At 43.3% G+C, this 24,649-nt stretch overlaps 1 protein-coding gene across 4 annotated transcripts in view; it reads right to left on the reverse strand.

Moving 5' to 3' along the window:
• Nucleotides 1-24,649, reverse strand: part of septin8a (septin 8a) — a 44,097-nt gene that overhangs the window by 17,394 nt on the left and 2,054 nt on the right. For all 4 annotated transcript variants that reach the window (XM_061751091.1, XM_061751092.1, XM_061751094.1 and 1 more), the window contains exons 2-6: nt 14,917-15,031; nt 11,866-12,061; nt 9,431-9,617; nt 5,184-5,345; nt 4,460-4,556 (exon numbers count right to left, since the gene is read on the reverse strand). In XM_061751091.1, coding sequence (XP_061607075.1) covers nt 4,460-4,556; nt 5,184-5,345; nt 9,431-9,617; nt 11,866-12,061; nt 14,917-15,031 — 757 coding nt within the window. The remainder of the gene's footprint in view (nt 1-4,459; nt 4,557-5,183; nt 5,346-9,430; nt 9,618-11,865; nt 12,062-14,916; nt 15,032-24,649) is intronic.

Consider the following 24,649-nt stretch of genomic DNA (forward strand, 5'->3'; position numbering starts at 1 on the left):
GCAGCAGAAATGTTCTTGTAACCTTGGCCAGATCTGTGCCTTGCCACAATTTTGTCTCTGAGCTCTTCAGGCAGTTCCTTTGACCTCCATCCATCCATCCATCCATCCATCCATTTTCTACCGCTTATCCGAGGTCGGGTCGCAGGGGCAGTAGCTTTAGCAGGGACGCGCAGACTTCTCTCTCCCCAGCCACTTCATCCAGCTCTTCCGGGGGGATCCCAAGGCGTTCCCAGGCCAGCCGAAGGATGGAGTCTTTCCAGCGTGTCCTGGGTCGTCCCCAGGGTCTCCTCCCAGTGGGACATGCCCTGAACACCTCACCAGGGAGGCGTCCGGGAGGCATCCGAATCAGATGCCCCGCCACCTTATCTGGCTTCTCTCGATGTGGAGGAGCAGCGGCTCTACTCTGAGATCCTCCCGGATGACCGAGCTTCTCACACTCTCTCTAAGGGAGAGCCCGGACACCCTGCGTAGGAAACTCACTTCGGCCGCTTGTATCTTGTTCTTTCGGTCACGACCCACAGCTCGTGACCATAAGTGAGGGTAGGAACGTAGATCGATCAATCAATCGATCAATTTATATATATATATATATATATCACTTACTTGAGCCGTCACCTTGTCGTGGTGGAGGGGTTTGTGTGTACCAGTGATCCTAGGAGCTAAGTTGTCTGGGGCTTTATGCCCCTGACAGGGTCATCCATGACAAACAGGTCCTAGGTGAGGCACCAGAAAAAGCACGGCTCAAAGACCCCTAATGACGACGACAAACAATGGACTTCGTTTTCCCTTGCTCGGACGTGGGTCACCAGGGCCCCCCCAGGCCTGGTGGTGGGGCTCGAAGGCGAGCGCCTGGTGGCCCGGCCTGCACCGGCCGGGCACAGCCCGAAAGGTTAACGTGGGTCCCCCTTGTGGGAGGGGCCATAGGGGTCGGGTGCAGTGTGAACTGGGCGGTGGCCGAAGGCGGTTTGCCAAAGACGGGGACCTTGGCGATCCGATCCTCGGCTACAGAAGCTGGCTCTAGGGACGTGGAATGTCACCTCTCTGGTAGGGAAGGAGCCCGAGCTGGTGTGTGAGGTCGAGAACTTCCGACTAGATATAGTCGGACTCGGCTCCGCACACAGCTTGGGCTCTGGTACCAGTCCTCTCGAGAGAGGTTGGACTCATTTCCACTCTGGAGTTGCCCACGGTGAGAGGCGCCGAGCTGGTGTGGGTATACTTATTGCCCCCCGGCTTGGCGCCTGTACGTTGGGGTTCACCCCGGTGGACGAGAGGGTAGCCTCCCTCCGCCTTCGGGTGGGGGGACGGGTCCTGACTGTTGTTTGTGCCTATGCACCAAACAGTAGTTCAGAGTACCCACCCTTTTTGGCGTCCTTGGAGGGGGTGCTGGAGAGCGCTCCCGCTGGGGACTCCATCGTTCTGTTGGGGGACTTCAATGCTCACGTGGGCAATGACAATGAAGGGCGCGATTGGGAGGAACGGCCCCCCCCGATCAGAACCCGAGCGGTGTTCTGTTATTGTACTTCAGTGCTCGTCACAGATTGTCCATAACGAACACCATGTTCAAGCATAAGGGTGCCCACACGTGCACTTGGCACCAGGACACGCTAGGTCGCAGTTCGATGATCGACTTTGTGGTTGTGTCATCGGACTTGCGGCCGCATGTCTTGGACACTCGATTGAAGAGGGGTGGAGCTGTCAACTGATCACCACCTGGTGGTGAGTTGGCTCCGATGGTCATGTTCCAGGGGAGGCGGGGGACATCGAGTTCGAGTGGACCATGTTCGCGCCTCCATTGCTGAGGCAGCCGACCGGAGCTGTGGCCGTAAGGTGGTCGGTGCCTGTCGTGGCGGGAATCCCCGAACCCGTTGGTGGACACCAACGGTGAGGGATGCCGTCAAGCTGACGAAGGAGTCCTATCGGGCCTTTTTGAACTGTGGGACTCCTGAGGCAGCTGATGGGTACCGGCTAGCCAAGCGGAATCCAGCTCTGGTGGTCGCTGAAGCAAAAACTCTGGTATGGGAGGAGTTCGGTGAGGCCATGGAGAAAGACTTGCGGACGGCTTCGAGGAAATTTTGGTCCACCATCCGGCGTCTCAGGAGAGGAAAGCAGTGCACCACCAACACTGTGTATATTGGGGATGGGGCGCTGCTGACCTCGACTCGGGACGTTGTGAGTCGGTGGGGAGACTACTTTGAAGAACTCCTCAATTCCACCGACACGCCAAAACTCTACATGTGTTTTGTGGACTTGGAGAAGCCGTTCGACCGTGTCCCTCGGGGAGTCCTGTGGAGGGTGCTTCGGGAGTATGGGGTACCGAACCCCCTGATACGGGCTGTTAGGTCCCTGTACGACCGGAGTCAGAGTTTGGTCTGCATATCCGGCAGTAAGTCGGACTCGTTCCCGGTGAGGTTTGGACTCCGCCAAGGCAGCCCTTTGTCACAGATTCTGTTCATAACTTTTATGGACAGAATTTATAGGTGCAGCCGAGGCGTAGAGGGGGTCCGGTTTGGTGGCCTCAGTATTGCATCTCTGCTTTTTGCAGATGATGTGGTTCTGTTGGCTTCATCAAGCCGTGACCTCCAACTCTCACTGGAGCAGTTTGCAGCAGAGTGTGAAGCGGCTGGGATGAGAATCAGCACCTCCAAATCGGGGATGAGATCCTGCCCCAAGTGGAGGAGTTCAAGTATCTCGGGGTCTTGTTCACGAGTGAGGGAAGAATGGAACGGGAAATCGACAGGCGGATCGGTGCAGCGTCTGCAGTGATGCGGACTCTGTATCGGTCCGTTGTGGTAAAGAAGGAGCTAAGCCGAAAGGCGAAGCTCTCAATTTACCGGTCTATCTGCGTTCCTACCCTCACCTATGGTCACGAGCTGTGGGTCGTGACCGAAAGAACAAGATCCCGGATACAAGCGGCCGAAATGAGTTTCCTCCACAGGGTGTCCGGGTTCTCCCTTAGAGATAAGCGTGAGAAGCTCGGTCATCCGGGAGGATCTCAGAGTAGAGTCGCTGCTCCTCCACATCGAGAGGAGCCAGATGAGGTGGCGGGGCATCTGATTCGGATGCCTCCCGGACGCCTCCCTGGTGAGGTGTTCCGGCCACATCCCACCGGGAGGACGACCCAGGACACCCTGGGGAGACTACGTCCTTCGGCTGGCCTGGCAACGCCTCGGGATCCCCCCGGAAGAGCTGGATGAAGTGGCTGGGGAGAGGGAAGTTTGGGCGTCCCTGCTAAAGCTACGGGTGGATGGATGGATGGATGGATGGATGGATGGATAGATAGATAGATAGATAGATAGATAGATAGATAGATAGATAGATAGATAGATAGATAGATAGATAGATAGATAGATAGATAGATAGATAGATAGATAGATAGATAGATAGATAGATAGATAGATAGATAGATAGATAGATAGATAGATAGATAGATAGATAGATAGATGCACAGCTCTTAGAAAACTAGATTGCTAAAAGACAAACAAACAGACATTTATATTGTACTAATAGGTAGATAAAGTAACTATCGTAGAAAACTACTTTCCTAAACAAGATAAGTCAAGCAGCTAAGATAGATAGAATTCAAATTTTAAAACAAACATGTATATATACTTATAGGCTAACTAGCTATCTTAGAAAACTATCTTGCTAAAAGAGACAAGATAAGTAGCAATGTATAAGTAAATATAATTTGAACTATAAATAAATATAATTTGAACTGAAAAACCAACATTCACATTGTACTAATTGTTAGGCTAACCAGCTAGGTTAGAAAATTTGCTTATAAATGGAGATAAGATAAATTGCTACCTAATATACAGTATATTGGCTAAATAGCTATCTAATACAACCGTTTTCAAAGCTAAGTAGCTGCTATGGTTAGATAGATCAATAGATATTTTCAGATAAGAAACTATCTTTTCAAACCAAGTAGCTAGATTAGATTAGATTAGATTAGATAGATAGATAGATAGATAGATAGATAGATAGATAGATAGATAGATAGATAGATAGATAGATAGATAGATAGATAGATAGATAGATAGATAGATAGATAGATAGATAGATAGATAGATAGATAGATAGATAGTCATATGCCTTTCACACAGAAACCAACAAAGCGCTTTTACACAGCACACAGTATTCAGATAATTGATTTCAGTCTGTGACGTACAAAATAGTTGCCAAACAATGACAATTATTTTCAAAGCGACGGGGTGTGAGAAGTGTGAAACTTCACACCCCTGTCCCAGAATTGCGGCATTCCCTTACACATGGTACTGCCTTCAAGGACAGAGACTTGCTGTGCCAAACACTGTGGCGGGGGGGGGGGAACACTTTTACAGGCAGCTGTAAAATGGGCTCCTGACTCCCACGTGAACCTACTGTTGTGTTTACCTGCGAAACAACCCCCTTACATCTGCAAACAAACAGAACAAAGACAGTGCTTGTGTACACTCACCTTGGACGACACCCCAGGGGTACTGCCTGGCCCGCACTGTTTTGTTCCCTACTTTAATTTCTTCCACGCTCCCCACCACGGCAAAGGGCAGATGGGCCTGTATAGGCACAGCAGAGGTTTCAGTGTCGCTGACGTCATGGCAAAACCATCTCTCACATGTTGACTGCTTCAGTGTCTTGTGCAGGAACACATTGGTTAAAAAAGGGGAAGAAACAATATAGAGGCTGTTTAACAGCAGCAGGCGTCTCTCATTTAGGCCACATGAGAAAGACGTGCAAGCATGTGGTCATGTGAGCTGCACCACAGTTCTCTTACTCGTTTCATTGTGGTCGTGGTGTTCTGATTCAACACACACACTTTCTCATTGCTATGCTTCGTCGGGTGGCCGTGCCCAACACACAACCCCAGAAATTAGGTGGCGAGGTGACGCCTGCTGGCTGCCTGGTTTTAGTTTAGTGGAATAAGATTGTAGTGATGTCACCCACTGCAAATAGATGGAGAAAGTAGGCGAGGATGAGCCAGATGTCAAACCAAACGCAGCTTTATTTATCCAAGGGGGAATTTCAAAAGCTCCGCATTTGGGGGAAAAACTTGAATGGCACTCAAGTGTTTTTGTTCCTCAAGTTCAACATTTTAAAAGGCTGGCAATGTGAAAAGGAGATTTTTACAGATAAATGATGACTTGGGAATGTATATGCTTGACTCGACATTCAGAACCACTTACGTTCATGGAGGAGTTAATCTCGCTGACGGCTTCGTCATCTGTCGGGAACTGATAGATTTGGACGCCGTTGCTCACAAGCTCACTCATAATCTTGATTTTGAACTTGTGGAGTTCGCTCTTGGAGATCGTATCAGCTTTGGCAATGATTGGAATGATACTGACCTGGGGTGGGTGGAGAAAATATAAAAAAAAAAAAATAGGAAACAGAGTAGCAGTAGTGCAACATTCCGGGCAGAAATGGGATAGGTCTGATATGCAGTCTCAAGCCTGATATGCAGTCTCAAGCCTGATGATTATCATCTCTGAAAGGACATTTTGCATGCATCGACCTTCCTCCCAATATGCAAAGACAATTATTTTAAGTGAATTACAAAGAACATAAATTTACTTCCCATACTCAAAGGGCTACAAACAAATGTGCAGTGAAGCGCAGTAAACAAGTTCAGTCCGACATTGCGACACACGTAACCAAACCCTGGTTGTAAAAACAGTCTGGGCTTCATCTCCAATCTACATCAGATGCTCTTCAAATCTCCCCGCTGGGAGGACGGCGAAGAGTCCCACAGTCGCACATCGGTTTGCCACGGAACGAGAGCAAATGTTTCTCGGGAGTCACATTACGAGCGCTGCAAGCTTCCCCAGCTCATTAAATTACAGCAGGCCATCAGGCTTAAACCCTTAATAAACTTTACTCATTGCAATACAATGACAGTATTTAAAAAAGGAGCCAAATGGTGACAGATTGATCATGTCTCTTGAAGTAAGAAAGGAGACAGCCCTTCCCTTTAAAACGGCTTATGAAAGCAGACGCAGTTCCCAATTTTTTGGTCACCTTTCTGCATTGTTGACAAAGAATGGGGCGTGGGGACAAAGTCAACCCAGAAAGTTCGACCTTTGGGGGTTGTAGCCACTCACACATTGCCTGTCAAAGCTGACTTTTCCCTGTGTCGCTGCTACGGTGTGAAAGCAACCTAGAGTAATAGCATGTGGTGTTGAAGTTGAACTGCAAATTTCCTGGCTTACAAACTAGTAGCAGAGAGTGGCCAGGTGTGTATGCCACAGCAGTATTAGATGTCCTCATAAAGATAATTACTGCCAACTATTATGTTCCTCATAAGGCATGTAATTGAGGTGTGGTGTTTATTTATTCCAGTGGATGACAATTTGGGGCACAGCATCCATTAGAGGCCACGATTTGAGGAAATATGGTATACCTGTATAGCAGGAAGCATTTGTAGTCAATTTTGTTGGTATAATAGATATCGTCCTAAAGTTGAAAAAAGTGAAATATTTGGTATTATCACATCCATTAAAGGGAGTGATTTCACTGCTCATTGTTGATTCAAACAAAAAACAATTTCAGAGGTGTGACAGAGGAGGGACACTAGCCTTCACTGGGTTGTGTATAAAAGGCACGGGCAGAGAAATGCTGCATCTACTGTTAAGTGTAAGCAGAGATTCTGATGTCTGGGTAGGCAGCAGATGGGAACTTAAACCACACCCACACATTCAAGGCTCAATGGATCACCAAAAATAAACGGGCATATTTGGTTCAACCAAAAACAGTAAATCGCCAAATTCCATCCTAAAACGAAACAAAACAGAAAGCATCAGGAAAGAGCAATCTTAAAGGTCGGTAGAAGGAATGAATCTGTGTACTAAGACAGTTCCCTAGAAAAGACTCCCTGTCATTTAAGAACAAAAATAGGCTCATTGAAAAACAAAAAGATCATCTCTGTTCCTGCTTCCAAGCAGCACACTCATCTCGGTTTGCAAGAAGTGTGTGTGCAAGCACGTGTGCGCATGATGAAAGAGTGTGTGTGCATGTGTGAGTGTGTGTTTGTGTGTGCATGTGCGCATGTGTGTCAGTGAGGTGCAATTTTATACTCCGCTAATGAGGCAAAAACACCATTGTCTTGCTTTGACAGCAAACTGTACAGACCACGAGGGAAAAGCTGTTTCTGGTACACTTTCCCTGTTCTTCTCGTGAGAGCATTTCCTGCCTTGACAGGAGATCCGTGTCTGCTTAGCTTCCACATTCAAGCACATAATCACTTCAATGGAAACATAATACAGTTGAACCTCTAGATGAAAATGTGCGCGTTTTATTTTTTCTTTGACTTCTTTGAAACTTTGATTCCATATACTACAGCTGAGATTGTAAAGTCCAAGCAGTGGTGTTGATTGCTATCGTTGACTGACTATATGCGTCGTCACTTTCCATGAAAGGTAGTGTTGTTTTTACGTATTGTAATGCTACATTCTTTTTACACTTGCGTGACAGTTAAAAATGTAACAAAATAACTGAGGCACATCTCAGACAATTCACACAATTTGTTTCCAAATCTGAACTCATCAGAAAATGACCAATGTGACCAGCATTCCAGTTAGTTGTATTTAACCTTGTGGACAGTGGAACCTCCACTGTAATGGTAATGGTTGGTCAGACAACAGAAATGGCTTACAATGACTTATGGCGAGAAGAAAATGTTTCTTTTTAATCATAGGTCAACGTATATTTATCTTAAACACAGTGATGACTAGGTCTTTTGTTTTTATAGAAAATGTCAGGCATGAAAAAGTATCACAGCACCGCCAAGTTCACTAAACACTGACTCGCTTTCACATGAAACAATATTTATCTTTTGCATTGTGAGGAGAATAGTAGGATGTGGGGGTCTCTGTTGACACCCATTCAGCCTGAACCTATAAGGGCGCAGTCACATTTGACAATCCAGACCACGCTTGGGCTCACTTGACACATTTATTAAGCTGCTTGTTTGACTAGTGTGCACAAGGAATGGGTATAACAATCGATTCAATCAAGAGGTGCCGTTAATTCACTCTTAACTAGTTTGGTCTTTGAAGAAAAATATGACATCAGCAATGGGATGTTAAGCTACATGCACACATAAATTCACTATGGCAGAACTCCTAAGGGTAAAATTATTCTGCTCTGCACAACAGTGGCCTCGAAACAGCAGTTTAGTAGATTCAAATACAGCATTTTTTCATCCCATTTAGGTGTCAGGTGTCAAACGTCACACCTGTTTCGCCTGGGATATTACCCTTGAAGACGGAAAATTGCCAGGTTACCTATGCCCCTTTTCAGTATGTGTGCTGTTTAAACAGAACATGGATGAGAAAAAGGCAAAAAAAATCCAGGCAGGGCCAAGGTAGATAAAGTTATGATGCACAGAAATGGAACTAATGAACAAAAGAAATGAGAAACAATATGAGCTTGAAATGTCTGTGCTAGTGTAAAGTGCATTTTTGCTCTCTAACAAAGAACAATAAAATGTCCTTTAAAAGCAAGAATTGGCTGTGGAACCTAGTCATTGTTTTAAATAGCATCAGAAGACATTTGGCAGAGGAGTGTGGCCGTGCGTTGATAGCTGAAGTATACCAGCAGGTTTTGGTCACAAAGTGACCATCTGCTTTGTTCTGGATTTATTAGTACTGCATCGCCAGACACACAGGGATAAATCTGCCACTTTACAATGCGTAAATCAACATTAGAATATATAGATACGCACTTGAGTAATCATTCTCTGCTGTATATCAATTTCCAGCAGTGCACATTAGGGTGGTGTGGAAAAACATGAAAATGTTCCTTGAATTATGGAGGAGATTTTTTTCCCCTCCCTTCCATTTTTCCATGCTGCATTCTCTGTGGCTGTGGTGGTCAAGAGACATACGGATGTAAAACTCATCATTGTAATAAAAGAAACATGTTGGCTTCAAGAGGGAAACCAACAGGTATTTCCCAAAACTCCACATCTACAGAAACTCCAAAATGCCAAAATAAACTTTTTACTGTGCAGAAATGGGTCAGTCACAAAAAACGACCTTTTCCTATTTTAGGGGTGGAAAGCCTTTTTCCTATAAGGGGGTACTTTTATAAACTCCTCCGTGGGACATAGTAAATTTATGAAAAAATATGATGTAATGATTGACCAAATGGTTTGGGGGATGTTAATAATTTCCTCTGAGCTTTTATTTGTTTTTAGAATTGGCGGGTTGGCTCAAATGTTGCGTTCCCCACCGCTGGCCTATATAATGGAGGTGGAAGCTTGCAGTTTGACTTGTATTTAAACAGAGAGAGTGAAAACAGCATCGTGGCAAAGAGCTCAAGGGGATGAAATGCACACCGCTCTTAGTGAAAGGGCATCAGGATTTCACTACACTGATACTATTACTTGCTATCAATGGGCCAACAGTGACTAAGACTGGGTTCGTGAGGTTACCTTGCTGTCTAGTTTCTTCATGGTCACCAGGTCCAGGGACTTGAGCGAGTGTCCTGTTGGGGCGATGAAGTACAGGCAGATATGGATTCTGGTGTCATGGTAGTTGAACAGCGAGCGTTTGATCTTCAGCTCTTCCTGCAGGTAGTTTTCGAACTGAGTATCGATGTAGTCCACGATGGGCTTATAACTGTGCATGAGGACAAAAACAAAACGTATAATGTCTTTCTGTAAAAGCTGAAAAACGTGTCTACTCATATGTGCTGGTGCTGAATGCAAGCATTAAGATAGGCTGGTCACTGGGGTAAAAGCCTGGTTGTGTTTGTGTGATCCTGTTCTTTGCCAAGATCTCAGCTTGAGGCTGCACAGCTGACTGTTGCACGGGACTTGTGTTGTGTTGTTTTACCCTCTGAGCCCTCTCTCACAGGGCCAGAAGGGGCCTTACAGTCACACCAGTGACCACAGCTGGTATAATTAGGCACATTTACTCAATCTAATGAAATCACTAGAGCTGAACCAAAAATCTGCCTCAAGATAATACAATGGAACAGCGAAACCTCATGAGCCCTTGATGTTGTACAATTTGGAATTTAGTCAAGATTTTCTGGAGAAAGGTGCCTCATCACATGACACTATGTGTGTTCACTTGGTAAAATATGGCTGAAGTGACACCAAGTCGACGTCATCCATCCATGCATTTTCTATAGCACTTGTCATCTCAGCTGACTTTGGGCGAGAGGCAGCATACACCCGGGACTCAATGGCAGGGGACATATGGACAAACAACCACTTACACCTATTGACAATTTTTAGCTTTCTCTCAACCTAACAAGCATGCTTTTGGAATGTGGGAGGCAGACTGAGTACCCGGAGGAAAGAGGGCCAAAGCTGGAATTTGAACTCAGACCCTTTCAACTGTGAGGCAGATGTGCTAACCACTAGTACTTGTTGTCACCCTAAGTTGACATCAATAAAAAATATAAGATGTGCTAACCACCAGTACTCGTCACCCTAAGTTGACATCAATAATAAAAATATAAATATCAGCTTTGTTCATTTTCAGCCTCTTTCAAACAATTCCATTATTTCCTGACATGTGACCCAATTAACTCTTGTATTGATTTAACTCTTGTTAAATGTTAACAGAATCCCTCCACATGGCATCTTCAATCTTCTTTGGAATAAACCGCTACTGACCTTTGAACGTGCATTTGCTGCGTGCTACAGGGTCTGGCCTTCAGCGGCCTACAGAGGCTGCTCTCAAAGGGCGTGAGAAAGCTGTTTGCTGGTCAGGTTCCAACTCTTAGCAGAGGACGCGGTCCCTCGGCTTAATGTAAATACTTCCTCTCCGCTGCTTTCTTTGTATTATCTTCTGTCCCGATGGGGAAAGAAAAATGTGCGGGAATCTGCACTGATTTGATGTCTGCTCTTCTCATCTGAATGCTGACCAACATTAAGCTAACGTGGCAAACACAAGAAAAATACTTACTAAAAAAATGTAAAAGTGTCGATGACGATCACTTTCATGTACAAATATGGTGCCAAATGTGACTATTCGGAGTTTAGGTGAAATGGTGGAATAAAGTCTTAAATTACTAAAAAATGAATACATGTCCATCCATCCATTTTCTATATTGTTTATTCTCATTAGGGTTGTGGGTGTGCATGAGCCTATCCCAGCTGATTTGGGGCAAGAGGTGGGGTACACCCTGAACTGGTCGATAGCCAGTCGCACTGGTCGATAGCCAGTCGCACTCATATTCAAACCTAAGTCGCACTCATATTCAAACCTAAGGACAGTCTTCAATTAACCCAACATGTTTTTGGCTATATGTATTTATATGAGATTTATGGAAACTTCATCAATCCATTAACTACATCTCCACTCATCTTGTTCAGAGTCACAGGGAGGTGCCGACTATGGTAGCTGAGTTTGGGCAAAAGGTGGGCTATACCCTGGACTGGTCCCCAGTTAATCAGAGGGCACATGGAGACAGAAGACCATTCACACAATCGCTGAGTGGGAATAGAACCCGCGCTCCTGCACAGAAGTCAGGCAAATAAACCCCTCTACCATCAGTGACTCTTTATTAAAAATGCTTACTCCCAAAAAAGTCATATTTTCATTGTCAGGTATGTAATAAAAATTGTTTATTTAATTTATTTATTTAACCACAGTAATAAATTTAAATTAACGTAAAATTACAATGCTCACTGATTGAGTCTCACGATATTTGCTGATGTAACCTATGATGATAGTTTAAAATCCAAGTTTTGTTTGACTTTTGAGGTATGTTTCCCGAAAACTTTGGTTAACCTCCAAATTTGACAATTTTTGGGGTGTTTCAACTTTGGGGTTCACCTCACCTTAAAAGTTTAAAATGTAACCACTTTCAAGAATGTGTGTTGAATGTTTATCATCGTTCCTGCATCCTCACCTGTCATCTTTGTTGATCTGGTCCCCGAAGCCAACGGTGTCCACAATGGTGAGTTTGAGGTGGACGTTGCTCTCCTGCAGGTCATACGTCCGCGGGCGCAGGTAGACACCGTTCTGGTAGTGGCTGGCCTCCTCGTTCTCAAACATGGTGTTGAAGAGCGTATTCATTAGCGTCGACTTGCCAATGCCAGTCTCCCCTGAGGACGGTCAGAAATAACGTGGTAATACAGAGCAACGCAGAGTGCGTGAGGCGTTCAATAGCTCACAGGGGATCGATGTCTCATTTTAAACGCTGCTTTTTACTTTCAAAAACACTACTCAGACGTGTTCTTTAATGTCATGCAAACTACTCAATGCTGAACGCACTGTTTGATGTTTTCATTAACCAAAGAAATTTTACTTTCAGTGCAGCACATTGTGTGAATACTGACAGTCAAGCAGTCATACTAATGTTATTGTGAAACACAAATGCTAAATGCTAACAGTTTAAAATGCTTGTAACAGCATTTCTCAACAGATACAAACAGAAAGCACATGAGTTACTACCCTTCTTAGAACGAATATTCAAGTTTCTAAAATATTGGCCTGGAAATGCTCAACTGCCTTGATGAAACGATAAAGCCAGATTTATCTCTATCAAGGTTTCTGAACCTTTTGGGTCCTGACCCAAAGTATAGTTATAGTTATATTACTTTGAGAAAGTAAGTAAAATAGTTACACTATTATTACCTTTTCAAAAGGATAACTTGTAATTGTAACCAATTACATTTCCATCACTGAATATACTGTCCAACATGTCAGGTGGTAGCGGTACCTTGACTTAAGAGTGCCCCAACTTACACGTTTTTTTAGTTACTTAAAATAAGACGCTGCTCAAATGAAGTGAAAATAAAAATGGAGCAAATCCTTCATTGCCATTAACGGCTTTTGAAGTCAAATATCCATGTTAACGGGGAGGGCTGGGCGGATACTGTAATGCCCTCGCATGTGAGCAGGGAGAGAGCCACAGTCGCCGATGCACTTTTAGCCCTTTATTGAACAGGACAAACAGTCAAACACTCAAATAAAAAATGAGGACACTCTGAAGGAGCTGCAGTCGGCCAAAGCTCATGCCTACACGCTCACAGGCAGACTAACCAATCCCCAGCTCCTTACATCACTCACCAGGCCACGCCCCTTAAAGGCAAACGTCACAAGACGAATGCTACAGAGTGTGTGTGTGTGTGTGTGTGTGTGTGTGTGTGTGTGTGTGTGTGACCTTCGGCTTGATTACACCATATAAAACCAATTTATTTCTTTACATTCTCTTCTATTATGTTTTAGACTGCACCTCAGCGAACCAGACTGTCAAACTCCTGAAGTTTGCAGATGACACCACTGCCATCAGCATCATCAAGGACGGTGACGAGTCTGCATATCGACAGGAAGCGGAGCGGCTGGAGCTGTGGTGCGGCCGACACAACCTGGAGCTGAACACGCTCAAGACTGTAGAGATGATCGTGGACTTCAGGAGGCATACTTCGCCACAGCTGCCCCTCATGTTGTCCAGATGCCTTGTGTCAACCGTCGAGACCTTCAAGTTCCTGGGAATTACAATCTCTCAGGACCTGAAGTGGGCGACCAACATCAACTCCGTCCTCAAAAAGGCCCAGCAGAGGATGTACTTCCTGCGGCTTCTGAGAAAGCACGGCCTGCCACCGGAGCTGCTGAGACAGTTCTACACAGCGGTCATCGAATCAGTCCTGTGTTCTTCCATCACAGTCTGGTTTGGTGCTGCTACAAAAAAGGAAAAACTCCGACTGCAACTGACAATCAAAACTGCTGAAAGGATTGTCAGTACCCCCCTACCCACCATTGAGGACTTGCACGCTGCCAGAACTAAGACAAGGGCGTGCAAAGTCCTCTCGGACCCTCCGCACCCCGGTCACCAGCTCTTCCAGCTCCTTCCCTCAGGTAGGCGCTACTACCGATCAATGCAAACTAGAACTAGTAGACATTACAACAGCTTCTTCCCTCTTGCGATCAACTTCTTAAACACCTAACCTATAATTCCATTACAACAAGCTGGCAATTTTTTGACTTGAGTTCGTTGTCACATTTCTGTGGGGCCAATTATGTATTACTCGTGCACTCACTGTAGTTGTCTCGCCATGCTGCACTATTTGCATATACTGGCCACTCATGCCAGAGTAGTATCTGCTCCATTTGCACACTCATTGAGGAGTATCTGTAACATTTGCACAACCAACATTGTCCCAGATTATCGCACTACTCGTCACTTTAAACCGGATACACTCCTTGAAGTCTCAGCGGCCTTTGCACAATGGTCATTGCACCGGACTATTGCAATATTAGTCATTCGAACTGCTCTAAGTGCTAGAGGACTCTGCATCTTTTTGCACAATTGTTTTTTGTCAATGTCTTTATGTCTCCAAAGTGTTCTGTAAATTGACTGTCTGTTGTACTAGAGCGGCTCCAACTACCGGAGACAAATTCCTTGTGTGTTTTGGACATACTTGGCAAATAAAGATGATTCTGATTATGTTTTTATTCAATACAGTGCTACTTTTTAATTTTTCTTTTTTGCAAACATGACAAATGTTTGGCCGGCACGATGGATGACTGGTTAGCACATCTGCCTCACACTTCTGGGAACCGGGGTTCAAATCCCGGCCCTGCCTGTGTGGAGTTTGCATGTTCTCCCCGTGCCAGGGTGGGTTTTCTCCAGGCACTCCGGTTTCCTCCCACATCCCAATAACATGCATGGTAGCTTGATTGAAGACTCTAAATTGCCCGTAGATGTGAATGTGAGTGCGAATGGTTGTTTGTTTCTATGTGTCCTGCTATTGGCTGGCGACCGGTTCAGGGTGTACCCCGCCTCCCGCCCGAAAATAGCTGGGATAGGCTCCAGCAGCGCACGACCCTAGTGAGGATAAGCGGTGAAAGAAAATGGATGGGCTGATGGACAAATGTTTGATGCCAACAAAATGAGTTACAAGCTTGGTCATGGAACAAATGAAAGTCATAAGTGAAGGTACCACTATTTACTTACCTACGCAGAGGATGTTAAAGCAAAAACCCTGTGTGACCGATTTGCTGACCAATTGGTCAGGGAGGCTGTCAAATCCAACATGGCCACCCAGATTGAGGCTGCGCTTCTCTTCGTTCTGCAGGACATAGAAGAAAGGAAAACAAAATGTGAGTGGGACATTTTTTTATTATTTTTTTTAGTCTTTTTGATACAGCTCTTGTATTGGATCTCAGACTGTTAATGTTGTGACCACAAGTGAGCGTATCAGACAAAAACATCGACATCACCTAGACGGCAGCAAGTGAGCACAGAGAGACCGTGTCAGAGCTGCAGACGAGCACCTTGAGATGAAAGAGGGTACGAACTAAGCGGTGCTCATCTGGCTCAGCCACCAAACGGCCGCATTCTTGGAGGCTGATATCACAGCCGGCGGCAGCAGCCTGAGAGCAAAACCCGGCTAGACGTGACAGCATCGCAAACCTTCGCATACATGACAGAGCCTCACATTTATCATAAACCTTGAACACAGAGTCTCATATTTAAGTACATTTAGATACGTTTTGAAACACAATAGACGAGAGGTTTATGAGAGGAAGCATTGACTGGAATGAACAGTCAAGGGTCATCCAACCCTGAGGAAACAACACAGTTCCCAGGCTAATGTATGGCTTAGGACAACAGGAAATGGCTGCAGGGAGTGCCCCCAGGTGCTCCCTGGCTCCATAAAGGTTGGAAATCACTGCTCTAGTCATATCGTGTATTCTAATCAGTCAGGTCAAACCAACATTACATGACAGAAATAATGGGTGCTAACTTACTGTAATTAAATTTATTTTTAATTAAATGACTTTAGAGCATGATTCGACAGAACAGCGGCATGTTTACAACCGTTCGTGCTACCACTCGCTTGCTAGGCTACAAACGTTTTTGTTGCCTGCTTGTGAGCCGTATCTTATTTAAACATAGCTCAAGCAAGCCTTAAACAAACGTCTTCTCCTGTCCTGAGCACCGGTGACCACCAACACACGTTTTTTCCCCATTTTGTCCTCATAATATAGTCGGCGCGATCCACTCTTGTTGTCGTCGCCACGGTAACGAGTGTATCCGGTCGCATTTGAGTTGACAAGATAAAGCCCAATGATCGTAAAAAACGGGATGCTGTGGTATCGGAATACAAGATTTTATTGCAGTAATCTGACATAGTGCAATCTTGAAAGAGCAAATTTGTCTTGTCGTCTGCATTACGCGTTGTCTGCCTCAGACGTGTTGTCTGTTCCACACCGCCGACAGGTTTTTTTATTTTATTTTTTTAAATAACTTTATTGGCCGTCAGAGATTCACAGGGCTACGCCAAAAGACACGCGACAAGGCTAAAAATAAACAAGCTTTTGGATTCAAATACACTGTGCACAATGGTGACGCAGAGTAAATGTCTTTTACGGAGCCGATCAATGACGTCATTGATCGGATCGGCGAATTATGACATTAAAGCCGATTAGCATAAAATGCTATTTATCGGCCGATACGGCCGATAAAATCGGTGTAAAGTCTAGTTTGAATGCACCACAGTTTTTACTTGAGTATTTATGTTAAGAAGAAATGATAGTTTTAATCCATTAGAATGACCGACATGCCGCGAGCTACTTTTACTTATCCATTATTGCGTGAGCGATCTATCTTTAGACTTCACCTTCGACTTTCGCATAGGGCGCCGTTGCGCCAATCCAACGTGAACACTAATGTCATTTGACTTCAATTCACCAATCAGACGGCACAAGGCAATCACATGACCGCGCACAAAGCCTTCACAGGCCATTTAAAATGGCTCAGTTTTGGAAAAAGACAGTCAGGTGTTTACTTTAGACACCAAAAAACAACAGCTTTTAGTATTGCATCTGGCCAAACATGGCTATTTCAGCCCACTTGAGAAAACACCTCTCTCTCTCTCTCACACACACACACACACACACACACACACACACACACACACACAATCAATAAGCAAAGCCAATTTATACAGCACATTTCATACAAAAGGTAACTCAATGTGCTTTACATGTTTAAAGGCATGTACAAACAAAGAAAAAAATGCTTTTCAACATTTTAAACCAAAGAAACAAAAATACAATTAAAACGGCGTACAGTGCAAGAAATATTTAAAAGTGGAAATGCTGTAAAAAGCATGAGAAAAAAGTTTTTAACCTGTACTTAAAAACATTCACACTTCTGTTCGCAACTTATCCCATGCGTGCACCATAATAGCTGAATGCTGCTTCACCATGTTTGCTTTGGACTCTGTTCTCCACTATTTCACATGAGTCTGTCGATCTCAGAGCCCTACTGGATTTATATCCCATTAGCATTTATTTCATGTATTCAGGCCCCAAACCATTTTGTGATTTATAGACCAGTCGCAGAACTTAAAAATCTAGTCTAAAGCTGACTGGGACCCAGTGTAGAAACTTAAGAATTTGAGTAATATGTTCTGAGCTTTTTGTTCTGGTCAGAACCAGAGCTGTAGCATACTGAAAGAGATTTAGCTGTTTAATGCTCTTTTGGGGGAGTCCAGTCAGAAGACCATTACAATAGTCAAGTCGACTTGAGATAAAAGCATGGGTGAGCTTCTCTTGGTCTGCTTGGCACATGCAAGCCTTCATTCTGGATAAGGTTTTCAGCTGATAGAAGGCAGTTTTAGGAATTGATTTGTTATGACTGTTGAAAGTCAGTTCGGAATCTATCAGTAAACCAAGATTTCTAACTTGGTCTTAGGTTTTTAAAGAGAGTGACTCCAAGTATTTACTAACAACAATCCTCTCTTCTTTATTGCCAAAAACAATTATGTCAGTTTTGTTGTGGTTTAATTGAAGAAAGTTTTGGGTCCTTCTGTTATCTGTTTTAAACAGTGACAACATACCTGAATTGAACTGTAGTCATCTGGAGACACTGTTAGATATAACAATGTGCCATCTGCATAGCTAATGATAGTCAACATTAATGTTCTGAAGAATTTGACCCAAGGATAGCATATACAGGCTGAAAAGGAAGGGTCCAAGAACTGACCCTTGAGGGACCCCACAGATCATTGTCATTTGATGTGATTGAACACTTCCAATAGTTACAGAAGAACTTCTTTCCTCCAGGTAGTGCCTGAACCATTTAAGGACTGTTCCATTTAGTCCTACCCACGTTTCCACTGAGATCCAACAAGACCAGAATTGAAACCTTTCCCCGAGTCAGTATTCAACCTTATATCATTTAGCACTTTGAGAACAGCTGATTCTGTACTGTGATGAGTTCAGAAACCTGGTTGAAATTTGTCAAAAAGTCCATTTCGGTTCAAGAAATTGCTGAGTTGAATTAAAAATAATTTTCTCACCAATCTTGGCTATGAAAAGGAGATTTGAGATGGGTCTATAGCTTGCTAACATGGACTGGAATAAGTCTGTTCATCAAACAGCTTCATTCAGTCATTTATGTGAATAAAGCAAATTATGTTTCTGTAGGACCCAATGCATGTGTTGTTGGTTTCTGGGTACTTAAAAATTGAAATGGTGGCAGGTGTGTGTGTGGACTTCCACTTCATGCTTTGATTTAAAAATCTGAAGTTAGTCACCATTTACTCTTGAGTAGGTTTTTCACGGAGTACTTTCTTACGCAAATATTTGGACGACAACCGTTACTTTTTACTTGAGTCATATTAATCTAAAGTACCAGTACTCTTACTTGATTACAATATTTGGCTACTCTACCCGCCTCTGGGGCTATTATCACAATACACACATTGTGCCTTGAATGATACAAAGTAAGAAAATCATTTCGGATATATGAGGTATTTATTCGAGTAAAAAAATATACATATTCGCAATAGAACCATGCATTTGTGGACCAAAGTTTTTTGTTGTACCACCATACTCCTGTTTTGAGAATAATTTGCCATAACAGGTCTCCATGGATTTAGTTTAACTTCTATAGCTGACATCATGCTGCACTCATTACAACAGTATGAACTAGTTGAGACTGAATCGGCCACATAGTGCACTACATTTTGCCTCACGTGTTTGAAGACACCATTAATCAATCAATTACCCACAATTGGCTTGACAGTAGAATCAGGACTTGCTGTGTAAAACACTTTTAGTGGAAAAGCATTAGCAACGCTTAAGCGGGGTAAACATGTCAACAATCGGGTTCCCCACACACTATAAAAGTAATAAAAACAATTTTTTTTTCCTCGTCGTGTGTGTGGTCGCTCCAATTTAAAAATCATTTAAGATGTTAAAAAGTGGTATGTGGGTAGCCCGCTTTCATCTATTCTGGAACTAGCAAATCTTTTCCGAGGCTTACTCCAGAGCAGTCTGATGTGGCTGCTTAGCAAGGTGGAAAATGAAGCCCAACTGGACCGCAACAGGAGCAGCATGAGGTGTCGAGAACAGATGTTAGATCAGGCGGGCTTCTGGAGACCCTCAGGACATAATTCAAATGTGTGAGGGGAGAAGGCCACCGATAACCTCGAGGACAAAAGCACATGCACGTCTCATCCAAGGACCATCATGCAGATTTATGCAAGTGTCCTCTTAGCTGCCACATATCATCAAGTGAACATTTTCAAGTCATGCTACTAATGGATGACAACAGAAATGTCGTCATCCTGAATATGGTGAATGTTAAGGGCTAATAACCTGCACTTGTGAGTTAAGTTAACATTATCACAGTCCTCTTAAAAATCCACATTGGAATATGATATTATGGTATGGTAGCATTTCATTGGCAGTCCTCAATATATGTGGAACATACAGAGGGATGAAATTACGTTTCCACTTACGTCGCCACAGTCACAAAAATACCAAAAAAAAAAAAAAAAACATCCATTCATCAATCCATCCATTTTCTACTGTTTATCCGAGGTCAGGTCACGGGGGCAGTAGCTTTAGCAGGGACGCTCAGACTTCCCTCTCCCCAGCCACTTCATCCAGCTCTTCCAGGGGATACAGAGGCATTCCCAGGCCAGCTGAAAGACGTAGTCTCTCCAGCGTGTCCTGGGTCGTCCCCGGGGTCTCCTCCCGGCGGGACGTGCCTGGAACACCTCACTAAGGAGGCGTCCGGGAGCCATCCGAATCAGATGCCCCAGCCACCTCATCTGGCTCCTCTCGATATGGAGGAGCAGCGGCTCTACTCTGAGATCCTCCCGGATGACCGAGCTTCTCACCCTTCTCATCCATTCATGGATGTTTTATGTCTTTTGTAAGAAGTGGTTATAGATGAAAGAGGAGGTAATTTATCAAGTATTACCTTTTACACAGAATGCAGTCAAGATCGGATATACTGCAGCTGTGTGCACTTTCACAAAACAACACAGCATTCCACACGGGCCATAAAAAAGGTGGAAAAATCCCAGCTTCAACAGGCAGTGGAAAAAGGGCCTGTTTGGTTGGAATTATGGATGAACATTTGATTACATTTCCCTGAGGCAGAATTGGGAAATTATCAATTAAACATAAAATAATAATTCATTATTGGTATAATATTGGACAAAGTATGTGTTTTCACGAATCCTGTAGATTTTTATTCTGGGGAAAATTTGCTTTCCAACCACTCTTAAAAAGGTCAGACATGACTTAAAACAAAATCTAGAACCCACACAATAGCAGAACTTAACTGCGCTACATTTGCTAGGATAGGTAACCACATTCTATTCCCTTTCTACCAGTCTTGTGGGCATTGCAATATTTACAAACTTTGCTCTTCAACACAGCAAAGTTATATTATTAGAGTTATTATTACTTCTGCTAAAACACTTGAAACAATGCACCTGGTTTGTCCAGTGTGTTTGTGATGTCCACATCTCCAAAGTTTAAATGACGAGAGGGGAGGGAGGGGGAAAAAATCACTTTGTGATTGATTGGTTGTTGTTGTTTTAGTTGAAAAGAAAAAATAATAATATTTAGAGATACATGCTTCTCACTGGACAGTTACAATGGGAGATACATGCTTCTCACTTGACAGTTACAATACATGTCGGGTAACAGGAATGACACAAAAATATTTTTCTCTATTAAACGACATGTCCTCCCTTTCCTGTTACGCGATTTTCATGTGTCGATGTCGCCCGCCCCCTCGCTCATCTATGGCCCACGGGAAAGACAAAATAAATGAGTGAGGGAATTGTTTAACCAGACATGTTTATCTTCGTGAGACTTTACAGCCACTACCGCAGAACTGAAAGAGATAAAAACATACAAATCATGACCAGAAAACTTATTTTAATCTCTCACTGCTCATGTAAAGAATGCATTTAAAGCAGTAAAAAAAATAATACAGTAGTGTGAATCTATGGAACTGTCAATTAAGCAGAAAATAGCGCCTTTTTTCCCTCCCTGGATACACTACAATGTGGTTTTCCAGTGATTTACTGGAGCACATGGGACGGGATTGACTGGCTGGGGAAGATGAGATTGCACAGTTCAGAAGCCAAAAAAACATGTGGAATAGATTGAATGTGAAAATATGTGAGTGCCTTCCAATTGTCCTCAATGATGAACAAAAAAAAAAACTTCATAGCCAAGCGCCAGATCAAATATTTGAATGATCTAGGCCACTGACTAGTGAAAGAATCCACCATCCAGGCAGTCTTCATCCTGCGCCGTCCCGCGAATAACTACGTAGCGCTTCCAAAGTCAAATGCCTCTGAACTTGTAAATTTTTTTTACCCAAACTTTGGGGAAATATATGCCAAAATCTTCAAAAGTCACAGAAAACTGAAAACACCACCTCTTCCAGCTCCTTCCCTCAGGCAGGCGCTTTCGATCAATGCAAACTAAAACCAGCAGACATTCCAACAGCTTCTTCCCGCTTTCCATTAAATTGCTAGAGGCCAAGTGACTTTTCATAGTGTGAACTGGTTGCCAGCCAATCGCAAGGCACACATAAACAAACAACCATTTGCACTCACATTCACACCTACGGGCAATTTAGAGTCTTCAATCAACCTACCACGCATGTCTTTGGGATGTGGGAGGAAACCGGGGAGAACACGCAAACTCTACACAGGTGGGGCCGGGGATTGAACCCCGGTCCACAGAACTGTGAGGTAGATGTGTGAACCAGTCTTCCACCGTTCCTCTTATACAGGAATTTTTTTATTTTTTTATTTTTTATTTTACATATGAGAAGTGTGGTCATCCACCGTGCCGCCTTCCTGCCATCTAATAGAAGACTTCTGTCTGTCACTATGCCACACTGGCATAAATAGATGAACATTGAACATGATTCTGAACAGAGATACATTATTTATTGTAAATATAATTTTTTGAGCAATTAAGTACACAGATATACACAGTCATTACAACAGGTCATTTAAATAGACACATTCCTCCATCTTGTGTTCGGATCGGTGATCGGTTATCGTTTTTTTAAACTCGCTGATCGGTCCCAAAAATCCTGCTCGTGCAAAGCCTAGAAATTAGCAGTGGTAGGCTATATTAAATTACCTAATTTCGATACCTTGTTTTGGCGAGCATAGACGCGCTGTTGTAGTACTGCAGTTCAATTAATTGTTTCAGCCCTAGTTAGAATTTTACGATAGTTAAAGTTGTCTGTACACATTTTATAAAACGCTACAGTTTGACCTCATAATGGATTTATTCAATTTCCATTAGTTTCTATTGAGGGGAAAAAATCTAAATGAAAAAGGATTATTTTACTGTATTTTTATTTTTTATTTTTTTTAACACATTCAATCAAAATTTCGTGGACAACATTATCTTGAGGTCTACTTCTGGATTTTTGAGACCCTGTGACCTGTTCGATACATCGTTATTGACTCACTCACAAAGCGGCGGCAGCAGCATGGATGTTGCTCTTCATGCACAACATCGACTTTGACAAGCTCGCCTCGAGGGACTTGTGGCATGTTCGCCCTATAAGCACCGCAATACATCACTTTTGACACACTACATCCTGTATGCAGCGCATGGCGTCTGACCCAAACGTGTTAAATAATTAAGTCCTTGAATACGTCTGAGAATTCATCTTCATATAAACACAACTTGGTGTACAGTCCCCATATAAGCAAATGACTGTTGCAAGCATCTTGTGGCATGGCATGACTCCACTGTTTCTTGCCTTAAGTTGCTCATGATGATAATTCCAGATTGCATGCAGGCCTAACGGGGGGAGAGAGAGAGAGAGAGAGAGACAATAGTCTTCAGGGTCAGTAAGCACCCTCCACACTGACTACGTTGTAGGGCTTTTCCTTATATAACAGCGGCAAAGTATGCTTGGGGACCAAAGAGTGTGGCTGGGTCGAGACCATGAGTCATGGTAAAAGTGGTACAATTTGGACATAACTTTTTCTGTAAAGATAAAGAATATGCCTCAAAAGTCAAACAAAAGTTCAAACCATCATCACATGTGAAATCAGCAAATCTCTGAAGACTTCAGTTCAGTGACAATTAATTATCAATTACATACATAATGTAATGTAAATACAGTTATACAATACACAACACTTGATAATTCTAGCAATCTGGGGTCTTAAGTGAATAGTCTTATTTTTTTTTCTTTTTTAGTTTTATTCGACAGTGGTAAACTTCACTTTATACTTGTATGACAGTTAGGTATACAGTAATCCCCCGCATATTGGCGATTCACTATTCACAATTCAATTGTCTGCATTAATGCGTGTGGAATCTATACGCAGCTATGGTATTCACTGTAAAACTCACTTGTCTAAATGCAAACATAGTAAATATTAGGTGTTGAACAATTACAGACACTAAGGTGATAAAAGTCGAGTCGAAGTCGAAATGTGTCACCATATTTTGTTTCCAGCGTACTCTATTTACTTCTTCGAATGTGACAACTGCATGAAAGTACTGTTTAATTGGATTATTCCTAGATGCAACTCTGACACACATTATTCTGCAAACTTGGCATGTTTTGCGTGTTCAAACATCACTCGAGGGGCTTCTTTAAATGAGCAGCATGCTGTTAAACATTGGCCCACGCTCGGCCCAAATCAATGAGAAAACAACACTGGGTAATTGGCTGCATCGATCACCTCGTGTGGCCTACAAAGTTATGCCAAATCTACGCTCGCTCCGCAATATGTGCCAACTACACGACCCTATCAATAGCCGTGTGCCCTTTAAACCACTAGCGTTGGTTTGTTCAATATGGTCTAACTTAGTTCCCAAAAAGAGACAGGAAGTCAGTTGGGCCCCAGCTGTGCAGCCGCTACCGCTGGCCTGCTGCTCTGCATTCTCAGCATTTTTCCCCCCATAATCAATGCCCCAATTTTATATTGCAAAATCCCAGTCAGCAGTACTACTGTGTGTGTGCTGGAAGCTCAGCAACACACACTGCTTTAGATCCAGTTCCTTTTTTCAGAGACGTGTTGCACAAACAAGGAGGCGTATCCCACAGCTTCCGCTTAATCTCTTTATCCTTAAAACTCACTCCAGCCTACTGTCCACTTCACAAGCATGCATCAAAACCTTAAAGAAGCCACTAAGTTACAAGGAGTATTCGGGACACACTGAAATAATACAAATAGTTCCAAATGACAAGAATAAAGATGAGATAATGTTACAAAAAATGTTGGAGACAAGTTATTTTAGGAAAGTAAAAAGTTAAATGAATAAAAAAAAAGTCAGTGTCATGGGAGGTTTTTTTTCTTTTTAATAAAAAGTTTCAAAGTTACACAAATTATTAATCAATTCACTCTTTTGTTTTATGTTTACAGTAAACATCAAAA

Source organism: Phyllopteryx taeniolatus, chromosome 17 (genome assembly GCF_024500385.1).
Source record: "Phyllopteryx taeniolatus isolate TA_2022b chromosome 17, UOR_Ptae_1.2, whole genome shotgun sequence".
Classification (NCBI taxonomy): Eukaryota; Metazoa; Chordata; class Actinopteri; order Syngnathiformes; family Syngnathidae; genus Phyllopteryx; species Phyllopteryx taeniolatus.